The following is a 24,035-nucleotide window of genomic DNA, read 5'->3' on the forward strand; positions in this document are numbered from 1 at the left end:
GGTCAGCAGTGAAGGGAGGGGTGCTTATTCTTGGTCACGAAGGAGGAAAGGGAGAGGGAGGCTGCTATGGAGGGGAGCAGCCCTTGTCCCTCAGCCTAGCTGCGGGTGGTCAGGGACTCTGAGGGTATCTGAGTGGGAGAAAGCTTAGAGGTCACCTCCTCCAACCAGCCCCCCTCCAGAGACCAACGGCAAGCCAGGGCTTCCAGCATCGGTAGTGGAATCCCATGTGTGCTGACCTAGCTCTGTGTCTTCCTGTGGGAATCTATCTCATCACCTCCAGACGGGAAGCCTGTTACAGAGAGGTTGTCCCTGCACCAGCTGACCTGGCCCCGGCCCTAGGGCCCCTCACCACCCAGCAAGGCCCATTCTTGGCCTCTTCCCCTCTTCTCATGCTCCTCCAAAATCCATTCTTCTTTTTTTTTTTAAGTTTATTTATTTTATTTATTTATTTTTGGCTGCGTTGGGTCCTTGCTGTGCACCGGCTTCCTCTAGTTGCGGCTACTCTTGGTTGCGGTAAGCGGGCTTCTCATTGCTGTGGCTTCTCTTGTTGCGGAGCACGGGCTCTAGGCACGCAGACTTCAGTAGTTGCGGCACGTGGGCTCAGTAGTTGTGGCACGTGGGCTCTAGAGCTCAGGCTCGGTAGTTGTGGCGCACGGGCCTAGTTGCTCTGCGGCATGTGGGATCTTCCCGGACCAGGGCTCGAACCCATGTCCCCTGCATCAGCATGCAGATTCTTAACCACTGTGCCACCAGGGAAGCCCCCAAAATCCATTCTTAAAATCCATCTCACGGTCCTCCAAAACTCCAGCCCTGCCCTAGATGATGAGGTCCCGGAGCCTGAGGCCCCTCAACCCCTGGCCCCCTGGGCCCAGCCTGGCCTGGGACCTACCTGTGGGGCCCTTATTTCTTTCTCCCTGTTTTCTGGACCCTCCTCTCTGCACCTGCTGCCTCCTAGTCTCACTCCCTTCTTGGGCCCCAGAAAGGAAAAAGCCATTAGAGACAGGATCTTGGGGTGGGGGAGGTATGCCTTCATTGAAAGCTCCTAAGTTCAAGGGCCAAAGACCCTTGGATTCACCTGTGACCCAGTAGCTCCTGGATGAGGCATCAGTCCTAACTGCTCCCCGTACGCCTCACCCCTGCAGCCCCTGCACCACGGCCCCCGCTCCCCTCTCCCCCTTCCCCCTCCCCACCCTCCTCACTTGCCCACTGTCTCTCTCCCCCTCCCTCCCTCCCTCCCTCCCTCCCTCCCTCCATGCATGAACACTTGCTGGCCTCCAGGTGGCCTCCCCCCATTGGCTCCTGCAAGTCTTCTGATGGATGCCCCTTCCCACTGATTGACCACAGCCATCTGATACGGTATACAATGTGTCTCTTTATTTATAGTGTCTCCTGCTAGACTGTGAACTCCAGGAGGACAGGCATTTTGTCTGTCTCATTCCCCGCCACAGCCCCAGTGCCTAGAACATAGATGCTCAAGAAACACTGGGGCAAATAAATGAACCCCACTACCCACCCCACCTAGGCTGTACCCACACAGGACCCACACTCTCCACCACTAGTACAGGGCGGAAGGTGCTGGCCGGCTCTCAGCTGGCTCTGCCGTGGCCTCACTCTGTGGCCTCCACCCAGCCTCCTTTCCTTTCTGGGCCTCAGCTTCCCGCATTATATAATGAAAGGCTGGATTGGAACTTCTCCAGCTGTGGCTGTGTTGGAGCTCTGAGGTCCCTTCGGCATCTCTCCAATTGGGGTGTCAACGGGGAATTCACAAAGGTGGGAGGGGTGCCGGCTCAGAAGAAACCTCCAGGCCCTAAGGCCCCACCCTGGCACGCTGGGGTGGGTTGAGGGGAGCAGGGCAGCAGTAGTTGTGGGAACTAAAAACAGACGTAAGGGAGGTTTCCCAAAAAACATGCCCCTGTTTTAATCGTCACCAAAGTCCAACCCAGGAAGCCTGAGGAACAGAGGCTCAAGCCCTCTTAAGGGCTGAGACCAGAGGTCAGGTGTCCAAACATGAGTCGTCATCGGAGGAAGCCTGCTGTCAGGCAGGTGAGCACGGGGGCCAGCAGGGCGGGCAGCGGCAAGGGCAGCAGCCGTCCCGGGGCCTGGGACCTGAGAACCTGGCGCTGCCCCCGGGGCTGCAGGGGCCTGACATTGTCTGTCATTTTCAGTTTCTTCTCGTTGTCATAATACAGCTTCTGAGAGAATGCCAGGATCTGTGGAAGGCACAGGGCTCAGCAGGGAGGGATGAAGCTGGCGGAGCTACACTCCTCACTGTGTGACCTCAGGCCAGTCGCCTGGCCTCTCTGAGCCCCCTCAGGTTCTTGTGCAGAGGAAAAGAATCAGGGATGTAAAGTGCTTTGCATCCATGGGGGCTCAGCTCCCATGCGTGTCCTAAGCAGAGGGGACTCGCAGCTCTGGGCTTTGAGGGCCTGTGATTACTATCACTATCATCACTGTTACCAGAGAACAGTGGTTCTCAAGCTTGAGCTTGCATTAGCCTCGCCTGGGGGCTTGTTGAGCCCCAGACTGCCTGGGGCCCCCCGCAAAGGGACAGTTTCCAGGAGCTGACGCAGGGGAGGCTGCACCCTCAGCCGGGCCCCGTGTACCTGGTCCTTGTGGAGCTGAATGGGCTCCTGGAACACGGTCCAGACCACCTTCTCATCGCAGCCTGGTGTGGTGAGCGAGCCCAGGTAGCGGAAGTAGTGCCTCAGTTTCTCCTTCTTGGGGAGCAGGTCGAAGAGGCTGATGTTGTCTTTCAGCATGGTGTTCATATCTGGGGAGACTCACACACCTCACTCTGAGAGTACAGGCTCCTCCACCATCCAGACCTCATTCTGTAGGAAGAAGTCTTCTCCCCTCCCCCAGCCCCCCGCCTCCCGGGTCCTGACTCACTGGGATTGGGGATGTCAGACAGCGCCTGCACCAGGGGCTGGAAGTTAACATTCTCGGATCCGGCCTGGAACAGGAGGGAAAGGGGCTTGAGAGAGGCTTGTGGGGAGCCGGTGGAGACCACCAGTTCACTCTCCCAGTCTGGGGTGGGGCAGGCACGCAGCTTCTGGGACTGAGGCCCTCAAAGGCCCTGGGCTCCCCACATGGGGAGGTACAAGTCACTGAGAAACAGAGGGGAAGTCGGAGCTTCTCCAGCCCCTCCCGCCTTGCTGGGATCCCAGGTCTCTGGATCCTAAGAAGCAGCGCCTCGAGCCCTGAGGGACGGCAGCCCCACCTCCACCATGAAGGCCAGCACCGCGATCTCATCTTTGGGGTCCTGGTTCTGGTTCGTGTTCCTTGATGTCCCCTTTTCTTTCTCATGTACCACGTGCATCTGGTAAGGGGTGAGAGGGATGGAGAGAGAACCCGTCAGGGTGCTGGACCCTCCTTCTTGCCCAAGGCAAGTATACCCAGAGCCCAGCCAAGGCATCCACCTGGGAAGAGGTCCCTCACCTCCATGGCAAAGCGATCCCCGTCGAAGCTGTGCTCCGAGCCCCAGTCCAGCACCTTGGACCAGTGCAGGTGCAGCTGCTTGGCCCGGTACCGGGCGGCCAGTCCTCCTCCAGCAATCGAGGCCTCGGCCCCCAGCAACACCATCACTGGAGGGCACAGGAGGGGGCAGAGTCTTCGCACCCACCTCCCCCAGCCCCTCCCAGCCCCTCATCCCAGCTCCAGCCAAGCAGGACCTTCTCTCCTACCTCGCACCCTTCATGGGCTACGGTCCCGGGCCTGAAGGGACAGGAACAGTGGTACAGCCTGGACCTTCCCCTGGCCCCCTCCTCGGCCTCCCTGTCTGCCTCTCCCTCTGTACACCCCTCACTGCCCAAACATGCAACTCAGCCCGGTCCTGCCCGTGCTTCAACCCCCTCCACGCGTGGTGCCCCAGTGTTCCCAGGGCCACATCCAAACTCCTCAGCCCTGGGCAACCTGCCCCAGGCCCAGCTGGACTGACCCTGGGCTGGCTCTGTCCTCCATGCACGTGGGGCCACATGCAGCCCTTTGAACACCCCAAGCTGTTTCACGCCTCTGTGCCATGCTGTCCCTTCTTCCTAGAACCTGTCCCCTCCCCCACTACAGATTGCTCTGATACAGGATTGAAAATACTGATAGAATGTTCCCTCCTTTCCAAAGTCCACCCTGCTTTCCCCACCCCACCCTCCCAGGGATTTTCAGCCTCTCCTCAGCAAAAGTGGACAACCTGGTGTGCCCTGCCAGGAGGAGCCCAACCCTCCAGTCCCTGGGGAACTTGGGTCCCAGGATCCCGTGCCCCTGCGGTCCGGGGCCTGCATCCAGCCCATCTGAGACCTACCTGAGTGGCCATTGTTTTGCACGGCCCACTTTTGCTTCTTGTCATAGCCGGAGAAGGAGAAGGGTCCCAGGTTTGGGTCCAGCAGTGTCTTGGCAGTGGCGATGTTGATGGGGGACTGGCGGTCATTCTGGCAGCTATCGCCCCACTGGTCCGGCCCTGAGCAGGGAGGGAGGGTGGACTGGGAGTCAGGGGCGCCTGGCACCGAGGTGTGGCATCCTCCACCCCACTCAGGTCAGGCCCAGCTCAAGGCAGCAAGGTCTTTGGATGGCTGGCAGGCTGTGCTGGGGGGATGCCCAGCACAGAACTCCACCCTCACCCCTCTCCCTCCTCAGACACTCACACTCACACAAAACCAGCAAGGCGTGGTGTGGACAGGGTAGGACTAGGGTGTGAGCTCTGGGGTAGGGGACCACCTCAGATGCTGGGCTGTGAAAGGAAAGCTCCGTGATAACCTGCTTCCTAGGGGTTCCGAAGTTCAAAGGAGGTTGATGGGAGAGTGCGTGGAAGCAGTGGAGTCCCCTGGAAGGGCCGCTTGTGAAAGGACCCCGTGACTTGACACTAAGCTTTATCTGAGCCCTGGGAGGCAGGGAAGGAGCCCCAGGGGAGCCCAGCCCCCTGCACCCAGGACCTCCCACACCAGTGAGCGGGGCCGGGGGGTTGGGGAGCACTGTCCAGTCACCAAAACAGCAACGGTGGGAGGAAAGCAGATTGCAGGAAACTGGGCAGCGCTTGAAAAAGTACAAAGAACCGCCACGCAGGCCCACACGCAGGGGTGTCACTGGAACAGAATCAACTCTCCATTTTGTTATGAGAGGAGCAAAATGAATTTCTCGCTTTGATGCTGCTCCTGATTTATTTCAGAGGACCAGAGGGCTGACTCTCTTGGTGTCAGAGACGATGACAGGAGGTCCCAGTAAAAACTCAGGTCACTCTATGTTCCCTGTGCCCTGAGCACCAGGAGAGAGAGAGAGGGAGAGAGAGAGAGAGAGTGTGTGTGTGTGTGTGTGTGTGTGTGTGTGTGCGCGTGTGTGTGTGTGTGTTAGGAGCTGATATCTGACTGGGGCCACCATCACCTCATCCTTCCCACCTTCCCTGGGTCTCCATTTCAACCTGGAGACTCGCTGCACTTACCCAAGCAGGTGTAGTTGGAGGGTTTGACTTGATTCTGGTAGCACCAGTGTGACCCTGGAACAGAGAGAGGAAGGATGTGAGGCCTGTGCAGAAGCATGTCAGTGTATCTGTGTACACACACATCTGTCCCTATGAGTGCCAGTGAACTGTGTGCACACAAGCAACTGTGTGTGTGTGTGTGTGTGTGTACACAGTGGGCCAGAGGCTGGGAATATCCCTGGAGTCAGAACCTGGCCTGAGATGGGATAGAGCATTCCTGGGGTGGCATCCTGGGGGACAGAGGGCCCAGGGGAAGGAGTCTTAAGAAGAAACTGTAGGGATGGAGAAGGAGGCAGTCGAAACAGCCAGGCTCCAGGCGTCCCTGACCCACAGCCAATCCACTGGTCCCCTTGCCCAGGGCACTGTCCTCAGAGAAGGCAGACCAGACAGCCAGCAGCCCTTGAGGGGCCCTCCAAGGCGGGTCAGCTCTCCCCAGGGGCTAGCCTGGACACTCTCTACCTGTTGCTCCTCAGCCTCCCCCTCCCTCCTTGCATCCCCTCCCTCAAACCTGGAAGGGAGGCTGGTGAGAGGGGAAGAGGAGGCCCCCCAGGACAATACAGCCAAGTTCAGCCTGGCTGCTTTCCCAGAGTTGATGGGATGATGAGGGAGATTAGGCTAGTCCCTCCCTGGAACACACCCTCTTGTGCTATTAAGACCCATTCTTGTCTAAACTCTCACAGTCCTGCAGGGAGGAAGGCGGCTAGGTCTTTTCCCCTGTCCCTCCAACCTGCAGTCCTGGTGTTTGGGACCAGACAGACTTGCCTTCCAATCCCCCACTCGCCTCCGGACAGGAGAACCAGCATCTCTGAAAAAAGGCTGCATCATGGATGTAGCTCACTAATGCAAGATGTTGACAACAGGGCAAACCGTGCACATGGGAACCCTCTCCTCTGTGCTCTCTGCTTGATGTTTCCGTAAACCTGAAACGCCTCTAAAATTACTCTATTGATTTTTAAAAGAAAGTCTGTGTCAGCAGGGTGGACAAAGCATTTGATCAGAGCTGGAATTCTAGCTGGGCCACTTAGGAGCTGTGGGTTTGGGGACAAGTCACTTAATCTCTCTGAGCCTTAGTTTTGCTGTCTATAAAATGGAACTAATACCATCCACCTCATAGGACTGTGGGGAGGATTAAATGAGAGACGGTAGAGAGTGCTCCAGGCAGTTGGAATTTAGTCAAGTCCCTGACGAGTCCTTCCCTTCTCCTTGGCTTCCTCCCTCCCTCCCCTCCTCAACCTCCTGTCAGGGCACAGATGGCCAAAGTCAAGGAGAGAAATGAAGTGATCTGGAAAGAACTCAGGGATGAGGAAATTCCTAAGAAAAGCAGAGCTTCCTGCTCAGCCTGAGCTAAGGCCTCTGAGCACATCCATCCCCACCCAAGCCCACCTCCTCTGGGGTCCCTGCAATGGGCATGGGGTGGAGAGGGGGCAGGTTCTCGGCAGGGGCTGGGAGGAAGGCCAGGAGACTGAGCACCTATAGGAAATTGGCCACCCCGCACTCTGGGCCCTTCAGAGCCACCTGGGGTTTCCCAGTCTCCCAGGTCTGGATCAAATGCTGTGCCTACTTTGCTGACACAGCCTCTTTCAGAGATGAACAATGCCTGCAGTGTCTTCCCCTGGCCAGTCCACCCCCTGCCCGGGACAGGGTTCTGCTGACCCTGGGACTTGCTGCATCTGGGCAAGCCTGACGAGGGTCAGCTCTGCAAAGGGCAGTGGCCACTTCCCATCCAGGCCCGTCTCTGCGTGTTGGCAGACTCTGATGCCGGAGCCCACCACCCGGCCTCCAGTCCTGGCTCTGACTCTTGCTTATTCTCTGCAAGAGAGTTCATTAACTTTTCTGAGCCCACTTTCTTCCTTCCTTCCTCAGGCAGAAGGAGCTGCCACTGATCTCCCAGAGGCAGTGTCTAAGGACACACTGGATGGGAGGTCATTTGCATCCGTGAAAGGCTTCCTGTTATGATTCTCCTGGGTCTCAGAGGTCCTGAAAGGCAGAAGGCGCATCTGAGGTAGAGCTGGCCCCTCCTGGTGACTGATACCCAGGGGGAAGCTGTTTTCAGGGGAAGCCTGGCTTGAGCCGGAACCCTCAGGAGCCAGCTCTGATGGGTGGAACCCCTGTCAGCCTCCCTGGAGCCCAGCTGGTCCAGGCTGAGCTTTTCTGAGGAATTTGCTCCTTCCTGCTTCTGGCTACAGCTCCTAGGGTTGTCATGGTGACCTCTGATCCACTGTCTTAATCACAGAGACTTTTGACCCACTTGGTTGAATGCTCTTGAAACTACCCTCTTTAGGAAGCAGAAGCCAGGAAAATGTGATGTTGATGAGGCCAAGGCTGGGGGTCAGGTCTGTATCTAAAGGCTGAAGGTAGGGGCTGGTTTTTAGGCAAGTGGTGGCAGGGTCACGGAGCAGCTCAGACTCCTGTACTGGTTCATGAGGGAGCAGCCCTTACAGATAATTACCAGCCAGTTCTCTCAGGCCACTTCCTAGAGGACCTGGGAAGGAGAGGAGCTACCCACAGGTCTTGGCTCCAAGCTCAGATGCTGCCTAGTCCATCTGCCCTGACCAGAGATGGAGTGAGAGAACTAACGACCATCGCCAGTCACCCAGTCACTGTCCCCCACCCTTGACGTACCCACCACCCCAGCCCCCTGCTTTAGAGCTGATTGAAGAAGTTCTCTCGGGTGGACCTTGCTCACCGCACCCTCCCACTCCAGGGGGAGGGAGGAATCCTGAAAACCAGCTCAGCGAAACCCGAAGATGCCCTGGGCAAAGTCTCAGCAGCTCCTGGCTAGGTCTGGGACTCTGAAGGGGCCTATGACCCTCTCCCCTCCTCTCTCCCTGGCAGAAGATGGTCTGAGGACGTCGATGTACAGCCTGGTCACTCTCCAGCCTCAGGTCCCCTAGGAGATGAAATGGGGCGGGGTGGGGGGGGAAGGCAGGACCCTCGGCAGCTCCCAGTCAGAAAGCCCCCGCGCTTAAGGGGAGCACAGCTTGTGAGAGGGGGCGGCTGAGAGAGAGCCCTGGCTGGCGGAGTCCAGGCCATGTGGCTACAAGTGCCTGCTATGTGCCACACAGGCACGGCACTAAGCACCTACTCCCACCGTCTTATTTGAATCCTCAGAACAATACCTGAGTCAGATTACTCTCTGTTTTGTAAGCGAGGAAACTGACTTACCCAAGGAGGAAACTGACTTACCCAGGAGGGAAGTGACCCAAAGCCACACAGCTACAAAGCAGCCTCATTAATTGCAAAGCATTTCTCTTTCTACAAGCCCAGCAGCTTAAGTAGGTTTCAAACCTCCAACCCTACATGTTAAAATGTTCACATCCCGCCTTTTCTGTTTCCTCCTCTCCTAGGAAGAGGCCGGGAGTTGCTGCAGGATGCCCCTCATACCCCACCATGGGCCAGCTGAGGGTCTCCTTCTCTGCTGCTGAGGGCACCCTCAGCCCTCACCCATGACTCCAAGAGAGGAGCATCTAGCTTTAGAGAGGAGATTCGGCCAGGTGGACCCCAAGGACCATCCGAGGGGTAGCTGAGATGGGGACTGGCAGATGGGGGCCTCCTTCCAAGGAGATGGGGACCCCCGTGGGGTCGTAGAAAAGGTGCCAGATTGGATCCCTGTGCCCGGATGCTGGAGGCGCCTTCAGCTCCTTATCAAATATTAACACCCCTCTCCTGCCACGTTCCACATAGGCGAATAATTAAGAGCTCGGCCTCACCATTAATCTTTAAACGAAAATCACCCTGGCCGGAAAGACCGGCTTGGCTCGGGTCTCCGGATGTCCCCCTCCAGGCTCCCTACACAGTTCTGGAGGTGAAGGGTGCTGGCAGCGTCCGGGGACAAGGCACCCAGGGTGGGAAGCGGGGATGAGCGGGCCCCACTGCACCCAGTTTGTTGTCCTTGCCCCGGGCCGGGGGCAGCCACCAAGCACTGAGGCCCCGCCGGACGGACAGCGACCCACGACAGACGGAGGAACACCAGAAAGGGTAAGAAACGGAGGCGCGCGCCGCGGCGGCTCAGAGACGCATCCTTGCCCCGGACCCGCACGGCGCCCAGCGAAGGGCCCCGGGCCCCGCACACCGCAGTCGCGCACACGCTTTGCACCCGCTGCCCCGCGCCCGCCGCGCCCGGCCGCCCGCGCCTCTCCGCTCCCGCCGCCCGCGCCGCCCCATCGCCCGCGGGCGCAGCCTTGGCGGGGGGCGCGGGGCCCCAGCACCGAGGGGCCACGGAAGGGCCACCGAGGGGTCCCGGGGCCGAAGCCCTCGTTCACCTGCGCGGGCCCAGGGCCGGGCGGCGGCGAGGACCAGGAGCGCCGGCAGCAGCCGCATCCTGCGCAGGAGTGGCGACGCCGCCGAGCCGGGGACCGCGCGCTGAAGAGGCCGCCGGGGGTCCGCGGTCCTGCCGACCCAGGTTTTATAGCGGAGCCGCGACGGGAGGGAGCCCCGACAGCAGGACGCGGGTAGCGGCTCCTCCCCCTGGCGGGTCCTCCCCTCACCTGTCCCTGATCTAAGAGCCTCCACGCCCCCACTTGCGCTCCGTACCCACCCCCACCGCCTGGTCACCTTCCGACCGGTGCGCGAGGGCCCCTCACCCACCCGCGTCCTTCAGCGCAGAGGCGGCGCCCTCCTGCCTCGCTCCTCCCCTGTCCCACACCTGGTCTCTGGTTTGGGACCAGGGTAGCGACATTGCAACATACTCGATCCACACAAGGGTGGGGACCCCGAATTCCTGCCTTGGTTCGTTTTGGCGTGGACCGCTGCGCAGCCCTCTCGCCTCCGAAGCAGCCCGCGGGGGCCTTGGAATGGGCTGGGGCTGGAGGTTCGGGGAATGGAGATAGCGTCGGAGGGATGACGGAGTTGAGGGATGTGCGATGGTGTTTCTTGAATCCGGTGTCCCCAGAAAGAGGGCTTGCTTTTCTGTCTCAGGCAGTGACGGCTGATTCTCTGGGTCTTATCTCTTTTTCTGTTCCCTCCCAGGCTGCTCCAAACTTAATTTCTAAGCAACCCAGGTACTGCCCCGTGGTCCAATGGCTAAGATTCTGTGCTCCCAATGCAGGGGGCTGGGGTTCGAGCCCTAGTCAGGGAACTAGATCTCACATGCCGTAACTAAAGATCCCACATGCCGCAACTAAGACGCGGCGCAGTCAAATAAATATTTGAATTATATTTAAAAAAAAAAGACCCAAAGACTGTTCTTCTAACCCAGAGTGAGGACACTTATGAATTTCTGTGCAAGTGTGTATGTGATGGCCAGCGCTGGGGATGCTGAGGGGGCGGAACTGAGTAATGGATTGCAAAGAGGCTCAGTGAGAGAGGAACTAATGGGGTCAGAGGAGAGGGGCTGGTCCTGCTGAGCGCACCCCCCCCCCCCCGACTGCAGAGATAAGATGGGAAGAGAAGAGACTGGGGTCTGAATGGATCTCTCCTTTTCTCATCTGCCAGAATCTTCAGAGGAGTTCAGGGAAAGAAAACTTGCCTTGGAGGAGGCCCTAGCATTTAGGGAAATGGGGCTGGGGGCCTCCATGAGAGGAAGCTGCCTCTTGTCTCAGGAAGGATGCTCCCTCTCCTGGACTTGGCTCGCCTGCTACAATGCCTCTATAGACCCCTTCATGGCTCTAGGTACTGTGTGTCCCACATGGGGTGGGGACTTCCGTGGCAGTTTGAGAAGTTCACTCAGACTTGAGTGGGGAATATGGACTTGGGTGGGCCTGGGTCCCCTCCTTCAACAGGAAGCCCCAGTTTTCTGGCCTAGTCACTTCCCCATCCTCTGCCAACCTCTCAGCACCCACGGGCCTCTGAACTTAGGCAAGAGACCTCCGAGGAGGGATTGCCTCCTCCAGAACTATCTGGGCAAAGGGGCTTCCTCCCTGCTTAGAGTCCTGGCTGACTGCCCCCCACCTTCTGGCCCAGGATCACACAGCCGCAAGGAGCAGCTTTGATCCTCCAGAGGGGAGAGCGGGGGAGCCACATCAGGCTTAGGGTCCTATTGTCTGTGCTGCGTTAGAATTGCATCAACAGCCTGGGGCTTGGACAGTCAGGGGAGGGATTCCACACCCCGGGATCTTTTCTGGTGGAGTCGATTTGTGTTCACAAGGCTGTAAAAATATATCTTTTAGGACTGGGGAATTGAGTGGGGAGGAAGCCCGTTCCTGGGAATGAAGTCTACTTCAGGGGTCCCTGTAACCCCAAGCCAGCCCCCCTTACAGGCAGGAGAGAGACTTAGAAACCTTTGGTGGGGCTAAGGGGCTATTGACTGGTGACCTTAGAGTCACTTCAAAGTCCCTTTGGGAAGAGGAAGAGGAAGCTGGTTTCTAAGTAATCCTCTCCCTTCCCATCAGCGCAGCCCCTACTATGTTTTGGGCCAATGAGCTGGGGGAGGAGAACCAGGCCCCTGTGTGGTGTTCCTTCTGAGGCATGGGGAGGGGGAGGAGGTTAAGAACGGGCGCTTCCTCAAGGATGCGTCTTAATCACGGGCACCACCGAGACCGCACATTTGCGACGCGGGAAGTCAAGGGGGGTGGCTCCTGCTCTATCCATCCTCTCTGATTCCAAGGTTACACAAGGCAGGTTACTTTGTGTTACCAAGGTCACCCAGCCTTATCTCCCAGCCTGGACCCCTGTCCTGCCTGCCGTAAACTTGTCGCCTGTCACTATCTAGTCACCCTGGGCCTAGTTTCCCTGGAGGGGACATGACCCCTCATTACAGCAGGGATCATTAGATCAGGGATGGGCCCTGCTATGTCTCGATGGGGCCCATAAAGCTGCCAGCCCAGGCCCAGCTGTCCCAGCCCTGCTACAGCCTCCTCCCTCTTACTCCACACAGGGTCCCTGAGCTTCCTGTGTTCAAGTCCCTGCTCTTCCTTTGACTCAGGGATGACCTAGGGCAACTTTCTTACTCCTCTCTGATGGCAACTTCCCCATCTATAAAGTGGTGATGATAACCCTGCCCTGCTGACCTCTGCCAATAAACAGTTATTGGGCCAGAGGCTGCCCAGCCCAGACTTTCACAACCAGCCTCCTGGTGCCTTGGGTGTAGCCACTGGGCCATTGTGGAGGCAGAAATGAATCACAGTTCTCCTCCTCTGAGGCTTTTCACGCCATGGCCCTGTCCGGAACAGGAGGGAGGCGCTCGGGGAGCGACAGGGCTTTGAGCTCAGACAACCCTGGATCACTTGTGGCTCTGCCCACTTGCTTTGTGACATCAGCCAGACCTTGGTTTTCTTCATCTGCGAAATAAAAATCATACCCCTGTCTTCCTCATATGTTTCTTTCTATTCTTTTCTTTTCTTTTTGACGTGGACCATTTTTAAAGTCTTCATTGAATTTATTACAATATTGCTTCTGTTTTATATTTTGTTTTTTTTGGCTGTGAGGCACATGGGATCTTAGTTCCCCAACCAGGGATCGAACCCGCACCCCCTGCATTGGAAGGCGAAGTCTTAACCACTGGACCACCAGGGAAGTCCCCCTTATAGGTTTCTGATTCTCATGATTCATTGTGAGAACTCAAGTGACTAAAGCCTGAGGAGGGCTGACCAGGGGCCTGGGCACATGAGCACACTTCATCATGACCTCTATCTAAGTAGACGTCCTTTCACCTGATTGCACATGACCCTAGGCAGGCATGGATGTGACATTGAGTGGAAGCGGTCACTGAGCTAGGCCCAGGGAGGGGCCCTGGCACATCCAGGCTCCTCTTGGTCTCCCAAGACCTAGGGAGGGGTGAGGAAGGCTGAGGGACAAGGAGGGAAACCCCAACTGCAGGGACCCAAAAAGCTGAGATTCGGATTCAGCCTCTCCTGGGACTCTGATGGGCTTGGGGTGGAGACACAGGGGAGCAAGACGCTGCATTCCTGGTGTTCATAGGTCAGAGGAAGGCCTAGGACATATCCCTTAACAGGAGACTACCAGGTCTGTGATCAGGGGGTGAGGTGGGCAGGTGGAGAGAAGGCAGAAGCTTAGAATAGGTTTTGGAGCAACACTGCCCTGGATTCACATCCCCACCTCACACTCACCCTTCCCTCCTTCAAGCTCAGTGTCCTGATCAGGAAAATGGGGATGAAGACAGCGCCTCCCTCACATGTATGGTTAGGATTCAGCTAGATAATGCTGGGTAAAGGGCCTGGTAAAGGGCCTGGTAAAGGGCCTGGTAAAGGGCCTGGTAAAGGCCCTGGTAAAGGGCCTGGTAAAAGGAGGTCCAGGCACTTAGCAAGTGCTCAATAAACCTCAGCTGTTAAGTATAACTGTTACGGGTAGGAATAGCAGATGCCCATGATGTTACAGGAGCCCAGAGGACTGGCACCTGGCCCAGCCAGTGGGTGGGGAGCTGAGGGCGGGGGGAGGGGGAGGCTTCCTGGAGAAAATGAGTCTCAAGCTGAGTATTGGAAGACACACAGATGTTAACATGAAAAGGGAAGGGAAATCCAGGCAAAGGAAACAGACTGAGAGAAGGCATAGAGGTGAGGTGAGAGGGAGAGTGCTCAGGGATGAGGTACTTGGAGAGGTACTTGGCCCCAGAGAGAGCAGACTGGTATGTTGGGATTAGAAAGTTGGACTGACCTTTCCTTTTTTTTTTTTTAACAAATTTATTTATTTTTCGCTGCATTGGGTCTTCGTTGCTGCGCGCGGGCTTTCTCTAGTTGTGGTGAGTGGAGGCTACTCTTCGTTGCGGTGCACAGGCTTATTATTTCAGGCTTCTCTTGAGGCTTCTCTTGTCGCAGAGCATGGGCTTCTAGGCACACGGGCTTCAGTAGTTGTGGTGCACAGGCTTACTAGTTGTGGCTCACGGGCTAAGAGTGCAGGCTTAGTAGTTGTGGCGCACGGGCTTAGTTGCTCTGCAGCATGTGGGATCTTCCCGGACCAGGGCTCGAACGTGTCCCCTGCATTGGCAGGTGGATTCTTAACCACTGTGCCACCAGGGAAGTCCCCTGATCTTTCCTTTGATAAGGGGTAGATATCAAGATCCTGATTTTTTTTTTTTTTTTTTTTTTTGGTGATACGCGGGCCTCTCACTGTTGTGGCCTCTCCCATTGTGGAGCACAGGCTCTGGATGCGCAGGCTCAGCGGCCATGGCTCACGGGCCCAGCCGCTCTGCAGCATGTGGGATCTTCCCGGACCGGGGCACGAACCCGTGTCGCCTGCATCGACAGGCGGACTCTCAACCACTGCGCCACCAGGGAAGCCCAAGATCCTGATTTTATAGGCCAGGAAATATTCTCAGAGTAACTCGGCCATAGAAAGAGACAGGGATCCTCAGCTACCTTGAGTTATGGAAGAGGGAGCTGAGGCTCAGAGAGCGTAGTGACTCATCCATGTTACCCAGCAAGGAAAGAGCAGAGCTGGGATTGGAACCCTAGTCTCCTGCCCCGCCCCCATTCTCTTTCCATGCCATCTCATCCCCCCACCACACACACCTTCCTCCCATTGGAGCCCCCAGCCTCCATCTCCCCTTGCTTTCTGCACCTGCAGAGTCCCCTTCAATTAACAGGGAAACGTTTGCAGAGACTCCAGCTTTCGTGTCCCTGGATATTGAGATTAAACCTACATGCAAAGGGAGCACATGCAGGGGCTTCCCTGGTGGCACAGTGGTTAGGAATCCACCTGCCAATGCAGGGGACACGGGTTCGATCCCTGGTCCTGGAATATCCTATATGCTGCAGAGCAGCTAAGCCCGTGCGCCACAACTACTGAGCCTGCGCTCTAGAGCCCGTGCTCTGCAGCAAGAGTAGCCACCGCAATGAGAAGCCTGTGCACTGCAATGTAGAGTAGCCCCTGCTCGCCGCAACTAGAGAAAGGCAGTGCACAGCAACGAAGACCCAACGCAGCCAAAAATAAATAAATAAAATAAATAAATTTTTTAAAAAAATGGGGGGAGCACGTGCAAAGTGGGCTCCACCATTCCGGAACCTGGATCTCTGCCATAATCTAGCAGAGACAAGAAAGCACCTCTCCAGCCAGCATCTGTGGAAGCTGCAGTCCCTCTTCCCTGGTCGTCACACCCACCCTATTTCTCTGGCCTGTAGAGAAAACCCCGGGGGAGCAGGAAGGGGGGAACAGAGAGGAGCTATCGTGGGGGCAGGATTGGGGCCTCCTTAGTAGAGAGGTTTGTGGAAACTTCTACCCCTGAAAATTTTGAAATAATAGTAGCAGCAAGAAGCATGGAATAATCCAGCAATGGAGATGCCATAGGTCTGTTCCCGCCCCTTAGAGAGTTCAGGAAAACTCCCCCACGGCTGTCCCTCCCCTCTCAGCCACAGGAGCTGGATCACACCAGCAGGAGGCCGGGGTCAGAGCTGCTTTGGGTTTTCCAATGTAGTATTTATATATATTCTGGTTTGTGGTGGAAGGAGCTCTAAAGAGGGTGATGAGGGTGGAACCAGGTGGGGAGAAAAGGTAAGAGCCACATAGGCTGCCTTGGGGGGCGGGGGGGGGAAAGCGAAAATTCCCTCCTCAGTTAAATGGTATGGGAACACGGAGAGAACAGGCTCTTTTAAGGGTTTGTGTGTCTGTTAACTTCTTTTTCTCTGGTTATCCAGATAATACCTATTCATTGTAGAATATTTGGAAAGAAGCAGGGGGAAAAATTGCAGATAACCTTATCTCCCAGAGGTAACCATTTTACAGTTTGACATATTTTTTTAAAAATTTATTTATTTTGTTTATTTATTTTTGGCTGCATTGGGTCTCCGTTGCTGTGCACGGGCTTTCTCTAGTTTCGACGAGCAGGAGCTACTCTTCATTGCGGTGCACAGGCTTCTCACTGTGGAGGCTTCTCTTGTTGAGGAGCACAGGCGCTAGGCACACGGGCTTCAGTAGTTGTGGCACAAGGGCTCAGTAGTTGTGGCTCCCAGGCTCTAGAGCGCAGGCTCAATAGTTGTGGTGCACGGGCTTAGTTGCTCTGCGGCATGTGGGATCTTCCCCGACCAGGGCTCGAACCTGTGTCCCCTACATTGGCAGGCGGATTCTTAACCACTGCGCCACCAGGGAAGCCCATTTTAATGTATTTTTAAGAAAAAGTATTTTAAAGAAAATAGTCAATCACCCCCACCTTAATCCATCTGTTTCATTTTTCCAACTTCTCTTTCAAACTTAATCTATATGCAAAACACTATTGACATAGTCCTGCTTTTTAACCTTCACCTTCCAGTGTGAACATGAGTCCATGTTACCTCACAGCCTCTGCAACTGTCATTTTGTGGTTCCGCAATGTACACGGCTTGTGCCATCAGCTTACTTGCCATTGTAAATAACACTGAAGAGAATATCTCCCCGCTGGAGAGGCAGGACCACAGACTGGGGAAGGAAACCAGGGGTCCCAGATCCTTTCCCCAGCTCCTCATTGAGAAAAACTACCTTCAGTTTATGAAAATAGTTTGGAGGTGGGGTGAGGGTCCAAGGGACCCCCAGAGGCCAGTTAAAGAATCTGAGTCAGGGCTTCCCTGTGGCGCAGTGGTTAAGAATCCGCCTGCCAATGCAGGGGACACGGGCTCGAGCCCTGGTCCGGGAAGATCCCACATGCCGCGGAGCAACTAAGCCCGGGTGCCACAAGTACAGAGCCTGTGTTCTAGAGCCCACGCTCTAGAGCCCACGAGCCATAACTACTGAACCCGCGTGCCACAACTACTGAAGCCCGCGCGCCTAGAGCCCGTGCTCTGCAATAAGAGAAGCCACTGCCTACACACCTCAACGAAGAGTAGCCCCCGCTCTCTGCAACTAGAGAAAGCCCGCGCGCAGCAATGAAGACCCAGCGCAGCCCAAAATAAATATATTTAAAAAAAAAAAAAGAATCTGAGTCAGGAGTTCTAACTCTTTGATCTCTGAAGTACCTGTAAGATAGGGAATATGGGGGGAGGCACGGTTCAGGGGGTAAGGAGTGTGTTTCTGTGTAGATTTGCGGGGTAGAGACGGTGTGAGAAAAAGTGTGTGCCTGCGGGCGCCTCCTCTTACGGGTGTGTTTGCACAGCAGCGCCCTCTGCTGTCCCTGCTCCCCCAACAGTCCTGTACCGTTTACAGTTTGAAAGTCCTTCCCCCTAACTTTAGTCTGTCTTTCCCCATATTTCTTTTCAGTTGTGCGGAGCACAATAAAATCGCATTCAAAGAGTTGAAAAACAATTCTTTAGGTCCACCCTATACCCATTGCCCAGACCTTTAGCTCTGATAAAAAAAACAAATTCACCTGAGTAAATTTTAAAGATCTTATTGGCTTTATTCAATGATTCATGAATTGGGCAGCATCCAACCTAGCAGATGGAAAGGAGCTCCGAGGAGCTGTACAAAATGAAAGACTTGTATAGGCAGAGGGAGTGGGAACAAGGAAGTTACACTAGACAGAAAAGCAGATTGGCTGTGGCAAGGGCACTTTCCTTTAGAGAACGGTAGGGGTCGTTCAGAATGAGGCAGATTACTTAAACTAGTGCTGGTTAGGCAATTCCTGACTGACTTTAAGATTCCGTTTTGGGGAGAGATGAATCTAAGTTAAGTCTCAGTTGGGCGATGTGGGGTTAAGCATAAGTGACTCCATTTGTCTTGTTTTTAACAGTCCCCTTCAGGAGACTTCCAGGACACTACTGTCATGTGCAACCTCATTTAATCTGAACTACTCTTAGGTGTCATAGGGAAACTGAGACAAGAAATTGAGAATGTGTCAGCAAGTCCCCTAAAGACCCCATCCTAACCACTTCCTTCAGGAAGTGACTCCCTGGCCCTGGCTCACCCATGCCCTGGGAACAGATGAGGGTGTCAGAGCTACAGATAGAAGCTGAGACTGAGCAAAGCTGCATAGATAGCTCACCTCCCCACCTCTGATAACAGCTCCCCATGGATGCCTGTGGGATGGGTAGATCAATCTGCCCTGACTCTTCTCTTATTGTGGCAACAGAGGACGGGGGTGGCCGTGGTTCTGCTGTAGTAAGTAACCCCAAAGTTAACCTTGAAGGGTAAAGTTTATTTAATGAATCCCATGTGGGATGGGTAGGGGCAGGGCCGCCTTCAAGGGCATGGGACTTGTATAGTTGCACAGGGGCAGCACTTGGTTTAATGTTCTGCTGTCGCCGTCTTGAAATTCTTAATTTTTCAACAAGAGGCTCTGCATTTTCATTTTGTAGCAGATCAGAGTTGGGGCGGTGACGTGCAAGTCTTCTCACTGGATTTCGACACTCCCAGAGCTGTCCGGGAAGCAGCTGCACAATGGCGCCTCGGAGAACCTGTGGACCAGCGGCCGCTTGTGGAGTCCTCGGCTGGCTTCGGTTCTGCTTTCTCGCAGGAAACGTTCCACACTCGCTTGCCGGAAACCCACGGCGCCACGCTGCTGCCGCCCCTGCCCTCGAAGCCGGCGGTTCTACGTGCCGGTTCCCGCCTAGGCCTCCGGAGCGCTGCCGGCTCCGTGCAGAGCTGCGTGACTCTGGGGCGCGCGCCACTCCCAGCCCGAGCGCCGGCAACCCGGGTCAGCCTCCGCTGGGAGGTAGTGCCGGGCGCTTTCCGCAGGCTCGGCTCCCCTGGAACGTGCTGGACAGCACCCGCAGGCCCTGCGCTGCAGACTTCTGCCTCCACTATCTGGTTTCACACCGTGCCCTGGGCTGAAGATCAGAAGGTGTAAGAAGGCCCCGAGCTGCGTGCGGTCCTGGAAGACCGTGCAGGGGCACAGCGGAAACGCAGGTGCGGCAGGGCCCTCCCAGGGCTCGCTGGAGTGCACGAGCCCGGCGTGCTGGCTCTTCATTGAACCGTCTGAGCCCTCATTTCTGAACTAGCCCCAGCTTCTTTGGGCTTCCCAGAATTACCACCATGGCGACCTACACCCTCAAGGGCAAAAAGTCTGGACCGGGAGATACGGTACTCTACATTGGGAACAGCTGGCACCTTCCTCCTTGCCCAGTCTTTGGGAGGCACGGAATGGGGACGCCCACACGAGCTGGGGGTCACCCAGAGTCGAAGGAGGGCATATTCACTGTGTGAAAGGTACATGCGAGGAATTCTAGGGATTTTTCTCTCCTGCCTTGCAGGTAGCAGAGTCTGCACAGCTTGGATGCTTGTAAGGGGGCTGAGTCCGTGAAAACTGAGGGAGCCTTCCCAGTCTCACCAAACAATTCACAAGACAGGTTTGGAATGGGCAGGGACTATGTCCATAATGTGTGAGTTCCTACCAGCCCCAGGACGGAGTATGAGATTCGAGTTTTGCCCACCTCTCCCGCGGTCCCTGGGTCTGGTCAGGTCATGGACATTCTCTCAGGCAAGCTCGGAGCTCCTGCGTGCCTCCAGTTCAAACCGGTGATGGTCTGAATTGTTGAGGCAGACGACGACCCATGCGGGTTATTGGACCAGTGTGAACATGCCCTGGAGTTCGGGTCGGATCCTGAACAGGGGACGCGTCTTCTCCTAGGGGGCGGAGGCCTTGGGGAACTTCAGCACCATGGGGTGGACAGCACCCTGGAGGTGCAGGCCTAAGCCCAGTAGGGGCTGTGAGCGCCCAACTCCCCCATCGCGAGCTTTAGGGTGGGAAGCCAGGCGGAGGGACGATCCGGACGGAGCCGAGCTCCTGGACCCGGGCCTCAAGCCCCAGAGGCTGTGTGGGGCTTGGGGCCAGTGCTCAGAGGATAGGGCCCGAGTTTGAGTTCCCTGCTGAGGGGGAAGGAGACGGGGAGGGAGCCAGAGCCGAGCTAGCCTGGGAAAGCTGGTGTTCCAGAACCGCGGAGCCGACGGCTGAAGGCGAGTCCTGGTCAACCCTCCTTGAGCCTCCATCCGGTTCGCTTGGAATTCCAGTGTAGACGCTGACTCCGGTGTTCTCTGCGACAGATGTCTGGCATTCGCAGGCTCAGGTATGCAGCCTCCACTACCCGCCCCCGATTAGAAAGAAAGATAAGGGCATCTCTTGAAGGGAAATGGAGATGTGGAAGGGCTGTTCCAGGGGAGGGAGGCAAGGCACTTGGCAGAGCTGACCTGGTGACCGCGAGGAAAGTTACAGACTTCGAGGAACCGTATAAATGACCCTTCATAGGGTTCAGATTACACACCTCACGGGAGCAGAGCCGCCTCCCTGAAGCCGAACCGTCCCCAGCGCCTCCGGGGGCCGGTCGTAGGGCGTGCCTGTCGGACTGCAGCCCCCGGACTGAGCGGACAAAGGCGGAGGGGAGGCGCTTGGGATGGGCGGCAACTTGTGGCTCTGGGAGGGCTAGCGTGCAGGTGGTGCGGGAACCCTGACAGGTGCCCCCCTCCCCATCCCAGGGCCAGGATGAAACCCAGGGATCCCACTAAACATGACTCCATCTAGACACAAGGCCCCATCCCCTGAACTTGCATTTAAGGCACCTGTCACACCCCACTAATTCATCTCTGGCCACATCCACTCCGCAGGCAGTCCCAGGGTTCCACCTCCTCACTGTTTTGGCCTCCTCGAATTTCTGATTCCACCCACCTGGAACACCCCTTCCTAGTCAGGCTTGAAGATCCCCTTTCTCCTGAAATGTCTCCAGCCGGGCAGCATGTGCCGGGTCCTCTCCTCTGCCCAGGCTCCCTGGTCTTGTGGCAGATGTCACTCTGCGGGTCTCTCCTCTCTACCTTGGTCTGTCTCTCTCAACCCCAAGGCCCTGAGTTTTCTCAGGTCAGGAACCGGCTTGGCTTCTCCTACAGTAGTACTACACAGTAGGAGCTCCACAAATATTTGTCAGTGAAGGAGGCTTGTCTTGCTTTACTCAGCGTGGGTAGCATGGACTGAGGAAAGGCGGGCTCCTGAGGGCCAGTGGCTCAGGATCGCCCCGGGAGAGTCTCGGTGAAATGACTGCCCCCCTGATCCAGCCACTGGTCCCAATCTCGGCTTATCCAGTTGTAGGATGTATTGGCAGTGTTATGAAAATGACATGATGGGGGAGAACCTTAGGGTCTCGGGCGTTCTGAATTTATTTTACAGATAGGGCTACAGGCCCAGAGACGGGGCTGTAATTTGTCCCAGGTCACATAGCAAGGTAAGGGAGGGCCAATGTCAGAGGTTTTTTAAAGATGAACAGATGGGGAAAAGCAATTTCCAGCCCCAGAAAACTGAACTGGGGAAAACCTGGCTGCAGTGTGTGTTACTGCTCAAAAAGCTTCAGCTTTCCAACCCTGGCCTGGCAGGATGGCTCCTGCAAAGAAGGGTGGGGAGAAGAAGGGCTGGTCCTCCATCAACTAGGTGGTGGCCAGAGAATACACTATCAACATTCACAAGCACATCCATGGAGCGGGTTTCAAGAAGTGTGCCCCTCAGGCACTCAAAGAAATCCGGACATTTGCCATGAAGGAGATGGGGGCTCCAGATGTACGCACTGACACTAGGCTCAACAAAGCTGTCTGCGCCCAAGGAATAAGGAAGGCCCCATACCGTACCCGTGTGTGGTTGTCCAGAAAACATAATGAAGATGAAGATTCACCAAACAAGCTCTATACATTGGTTACCTATGTACCTGTTCCCACGTTCAAAAATCTACAGACAGTTAATGTGGATGAGAACTAACTGTGCTTGTTCAATAAAGTTATAGACACCCGCCCCCCCCACCCCAAAAAAAGCTTCAGATGTCCCTGGCCAGGGTGAGACCACTGACATCATCCAGAAACACACAGGCGCTGATCCCGGGTTTGCTGGGCCAGGATAAACGAGGGACTGTAGAGACCGTTTTTGTCCCACTCATACATTTTATAAGACCCAGAGAGAATAGATCAGCGGCCCCAAGCCACACCGCGAGGTAGGGAGAGGGCCTGGGATAGTGTTCTTCTCGGATCTGAACTGTTCATGGACAATTTCCTTCCACGCGAAGGAACCTCGACCTCCCAGACACGCATGAGGCAACCACCTAGCAAGGTCCTCCAACTTAGCAAGGTCTCTGCCTCGGGCCAGGGACCTGCCACCGATCGAGTGCACGACGCTCTACTTCTAGTAAAAAGCAGGAGTAATCGATTGGTTTCCCTGCCCGGCGTCGCCGAGCACTGATTGGCTCCGGTTTGGAACTGGGACCAAGGCGGGGGCGGAGGGGTGGGAGGGGCTTGACGCCGAGCCTGAAGCTTCTGGAGCAGTAGGAGAGCAGTCCTGTGCAACAGGTACTCGGATCCCAAAAGCGCTGTCCCGTCGCCAGGTGCTCAGTGAGTGCAGGAGGCCGGGCAGGGGCCGGGGGTCCCATTCCTCCTCACCGCCATGGGGTCTAAGTCCCATTTAGTCCTTTTAAATCGCCCTCAATCTGGCGCCTCCTTGCCGCGCTCAGAGGCCCTTCCGAGGCTCGCAGACTCTATTGGCTCCTTCGTTAAAACTCACCCGTCTTATAACGAATCCTTCAGTCTCGATTTTAAAGTAGTTGTTTTCGAAAGAAGTTATTTGCAAGCGGCCCTCCCGTGCTGAAAGCAGGGCTGGGGATCTAAGTTCGCGAACCCCTCTCTACCCCCCTGGCCTCTGGGGTTCTGCCTTCAAGCACATTCCCGTTCTTTCTTGGTTGCCCGTAATACACAAAACAGTGGTCTTGGAACATTTACTCACCTGGTCACCATTTCCTCAGCTGGGAAGGGAGACAAGTTAGAGTAATAAGATTTGGAATAACAGCGACAACAAAAATCACAACAGCCAAAAGTGTTACTAAATGCAATGCCATTTGAGAGAACAAGCTGTCAACAAAATACACTCAATTCTCTGGAAGGGGTGGGGGGCGGGGAGGGGGAAGGAAGGTGACTCTGGAAAATTCCTAGCTGTACTGATACAAATAATCCAAACCTAGATCCAAGAAGTGCAGGCCCAGCCGGTTTAGGGACAGCCGTTTTCCCAGCTTCCCCTGGGGATTCCTGGGCTTTGCTGCCTGCCCTTTACAGTGGAGTCACAATCACACACAAGCTGCCTGAGGCAGTGCTCTGATGGATGTGACCCCAGCCCAGCTGTGTCCTACCATATGGATAGTGTAATCACTGAGGCTGCCCCAGGGAAGCTGGAAGCAGGCCAGAAGCATCAGGTTCCTTTGAAGGCCCCTCATATTCATGGAGGTGTGGTCCAGGGCCAGCCCCAGAGGCCAGAGGCAGATTATTGCCCCCAGGAGCCTGGTCTGCACTGGGGGCAGTGGCAAGGACCTCACGGAACAGAGGTCCTGGAAGAAGGGATTCTCCTTCACTCCTTCAGTCCTTTGACCTTAAAAAAATTCTCTATACTCCAATAATTTTTGTTTTTGTTTTGCGGTACGCGGGCCTCTCACTGTTGTGGCCTCTCCCGTTGCGGAGCACAGGCTCCGGACGCGCAGGCTCAGCGGCCATGGCTCACGGGCCCAGCCGCTCCGCGGCATGTGGGATCCTCCCGGACCGGGGCACGAACCCGTGTCCCCTGCATCGGCAGGCGGACTCTCAACCACTGCGCCACCAGGGAAGCCCTCCAATAAAAATTTTTAAAAATTCTCTATAACTTTAGATTTTCCAGCCCTCTAAATAGAAACTTGGAAGCAAAACTCTGTTTTAACATTTTCCAGCACCTGACTGCAAACAGCTGGAGTCCTTTAACTGGACTGACTCAGTGTGACTGCACTGGCCTTATACTACCAGTGTCACTTTTTCACTCTTACAACCTTGCAGTGTGGGTGGAATCACCCCATTT

The 24,035-nt window shown here is 55.9% G+C and overlaps 1 protein-coding gene and 1 pseudogene across 2 annotated transcripts; one reads left to right on the plus strand and one right to left on the minus strand.

Moving 5' to 3' along the window:
• Positions 1-1,352: 1,352 nt before the first annotated feature.
• Positions 1,353-9,948, minus strand: CA4 (carbonic anhydrase 4). Of its 2 annotated transcripts, XM_033848041.2 has the most exons (8): positions 9,727-9,946; positions 5,426-5,479; positions 4,295-4,450; positions 3,439-3,584; positions 3,221-3,319; positions 2,890-2,953; positions 2,604-2,770; positions 1,353-2,210 (listed from the first exon to the last, which is right to left on the minus strand). In XM_033848041.2, exons 1-8 carry the CDS (start codon positions 9,782-9,784, stop codon positions 2,016-2,018), a joined length of 939 nt encoding a protein of 312 aa, XP_033703932.1. In that variant the 5' UTR covers positions 9,785-9,946; the 3' UTR covers positions 1,353-2,015. The 2 variants fall into 2 exon arrangements, with proteins under 2 accessions (XP_033703932.1, XP_073654467.1); XM_073798366.1 differs by lacking the exon at positions 5,426-5,479 and having other exon boundaries at positions 9,727-9,948.
• Positions 9,781-23,092, plus strand: LOC101323476 (large ribosomal subunit protein eL31-like; annotated as a pseudogene).
• The last annotated feature ends 943 nt before the right edge of the window (positions 23,093-24,035 follow it).

Source organism: Tursiops truncatus, chromosome 20 (assembly GCF_011762595.2).
Source record: "Tursiops truncatus isolate mTurTru1 chromosome 20, mTurTru1.mat.Y, whole genome shotgun sequence".
Taxonomy (NCBI): domain Eukaryota; kingdom Metazoa; phylum Chordata; class Mammalia; order Artiodactyla; family Delphinidae; genus Tursiops; species Tursiops truncatus.

Bases quoted from the DNA above. Each gene is read 5' to 3' on its own strand.
- CA4 (XM_033848041.2), bottom strand. From the start codon at position 9,784: ATGCGGCTGCTGCCGGCGCTCCTGGTCCTCGCCGCCGCCCGGCCCTGG. The intron at 5,480-9,726 runs GTGAACGAGGGC...TCTCTGTTCCAG, and splicing joins CCGGCCCTGGGCCCGCGCAG to GGTCACACTGGTGCTACCAG. The intron at 2,211-2,603 runs GTACACGGGGCC...TGCCTTCCACAG, and splicing joins TTCAGCTCCACAAGGACCAG to ATCCTGGCATTCTCTCAGAA.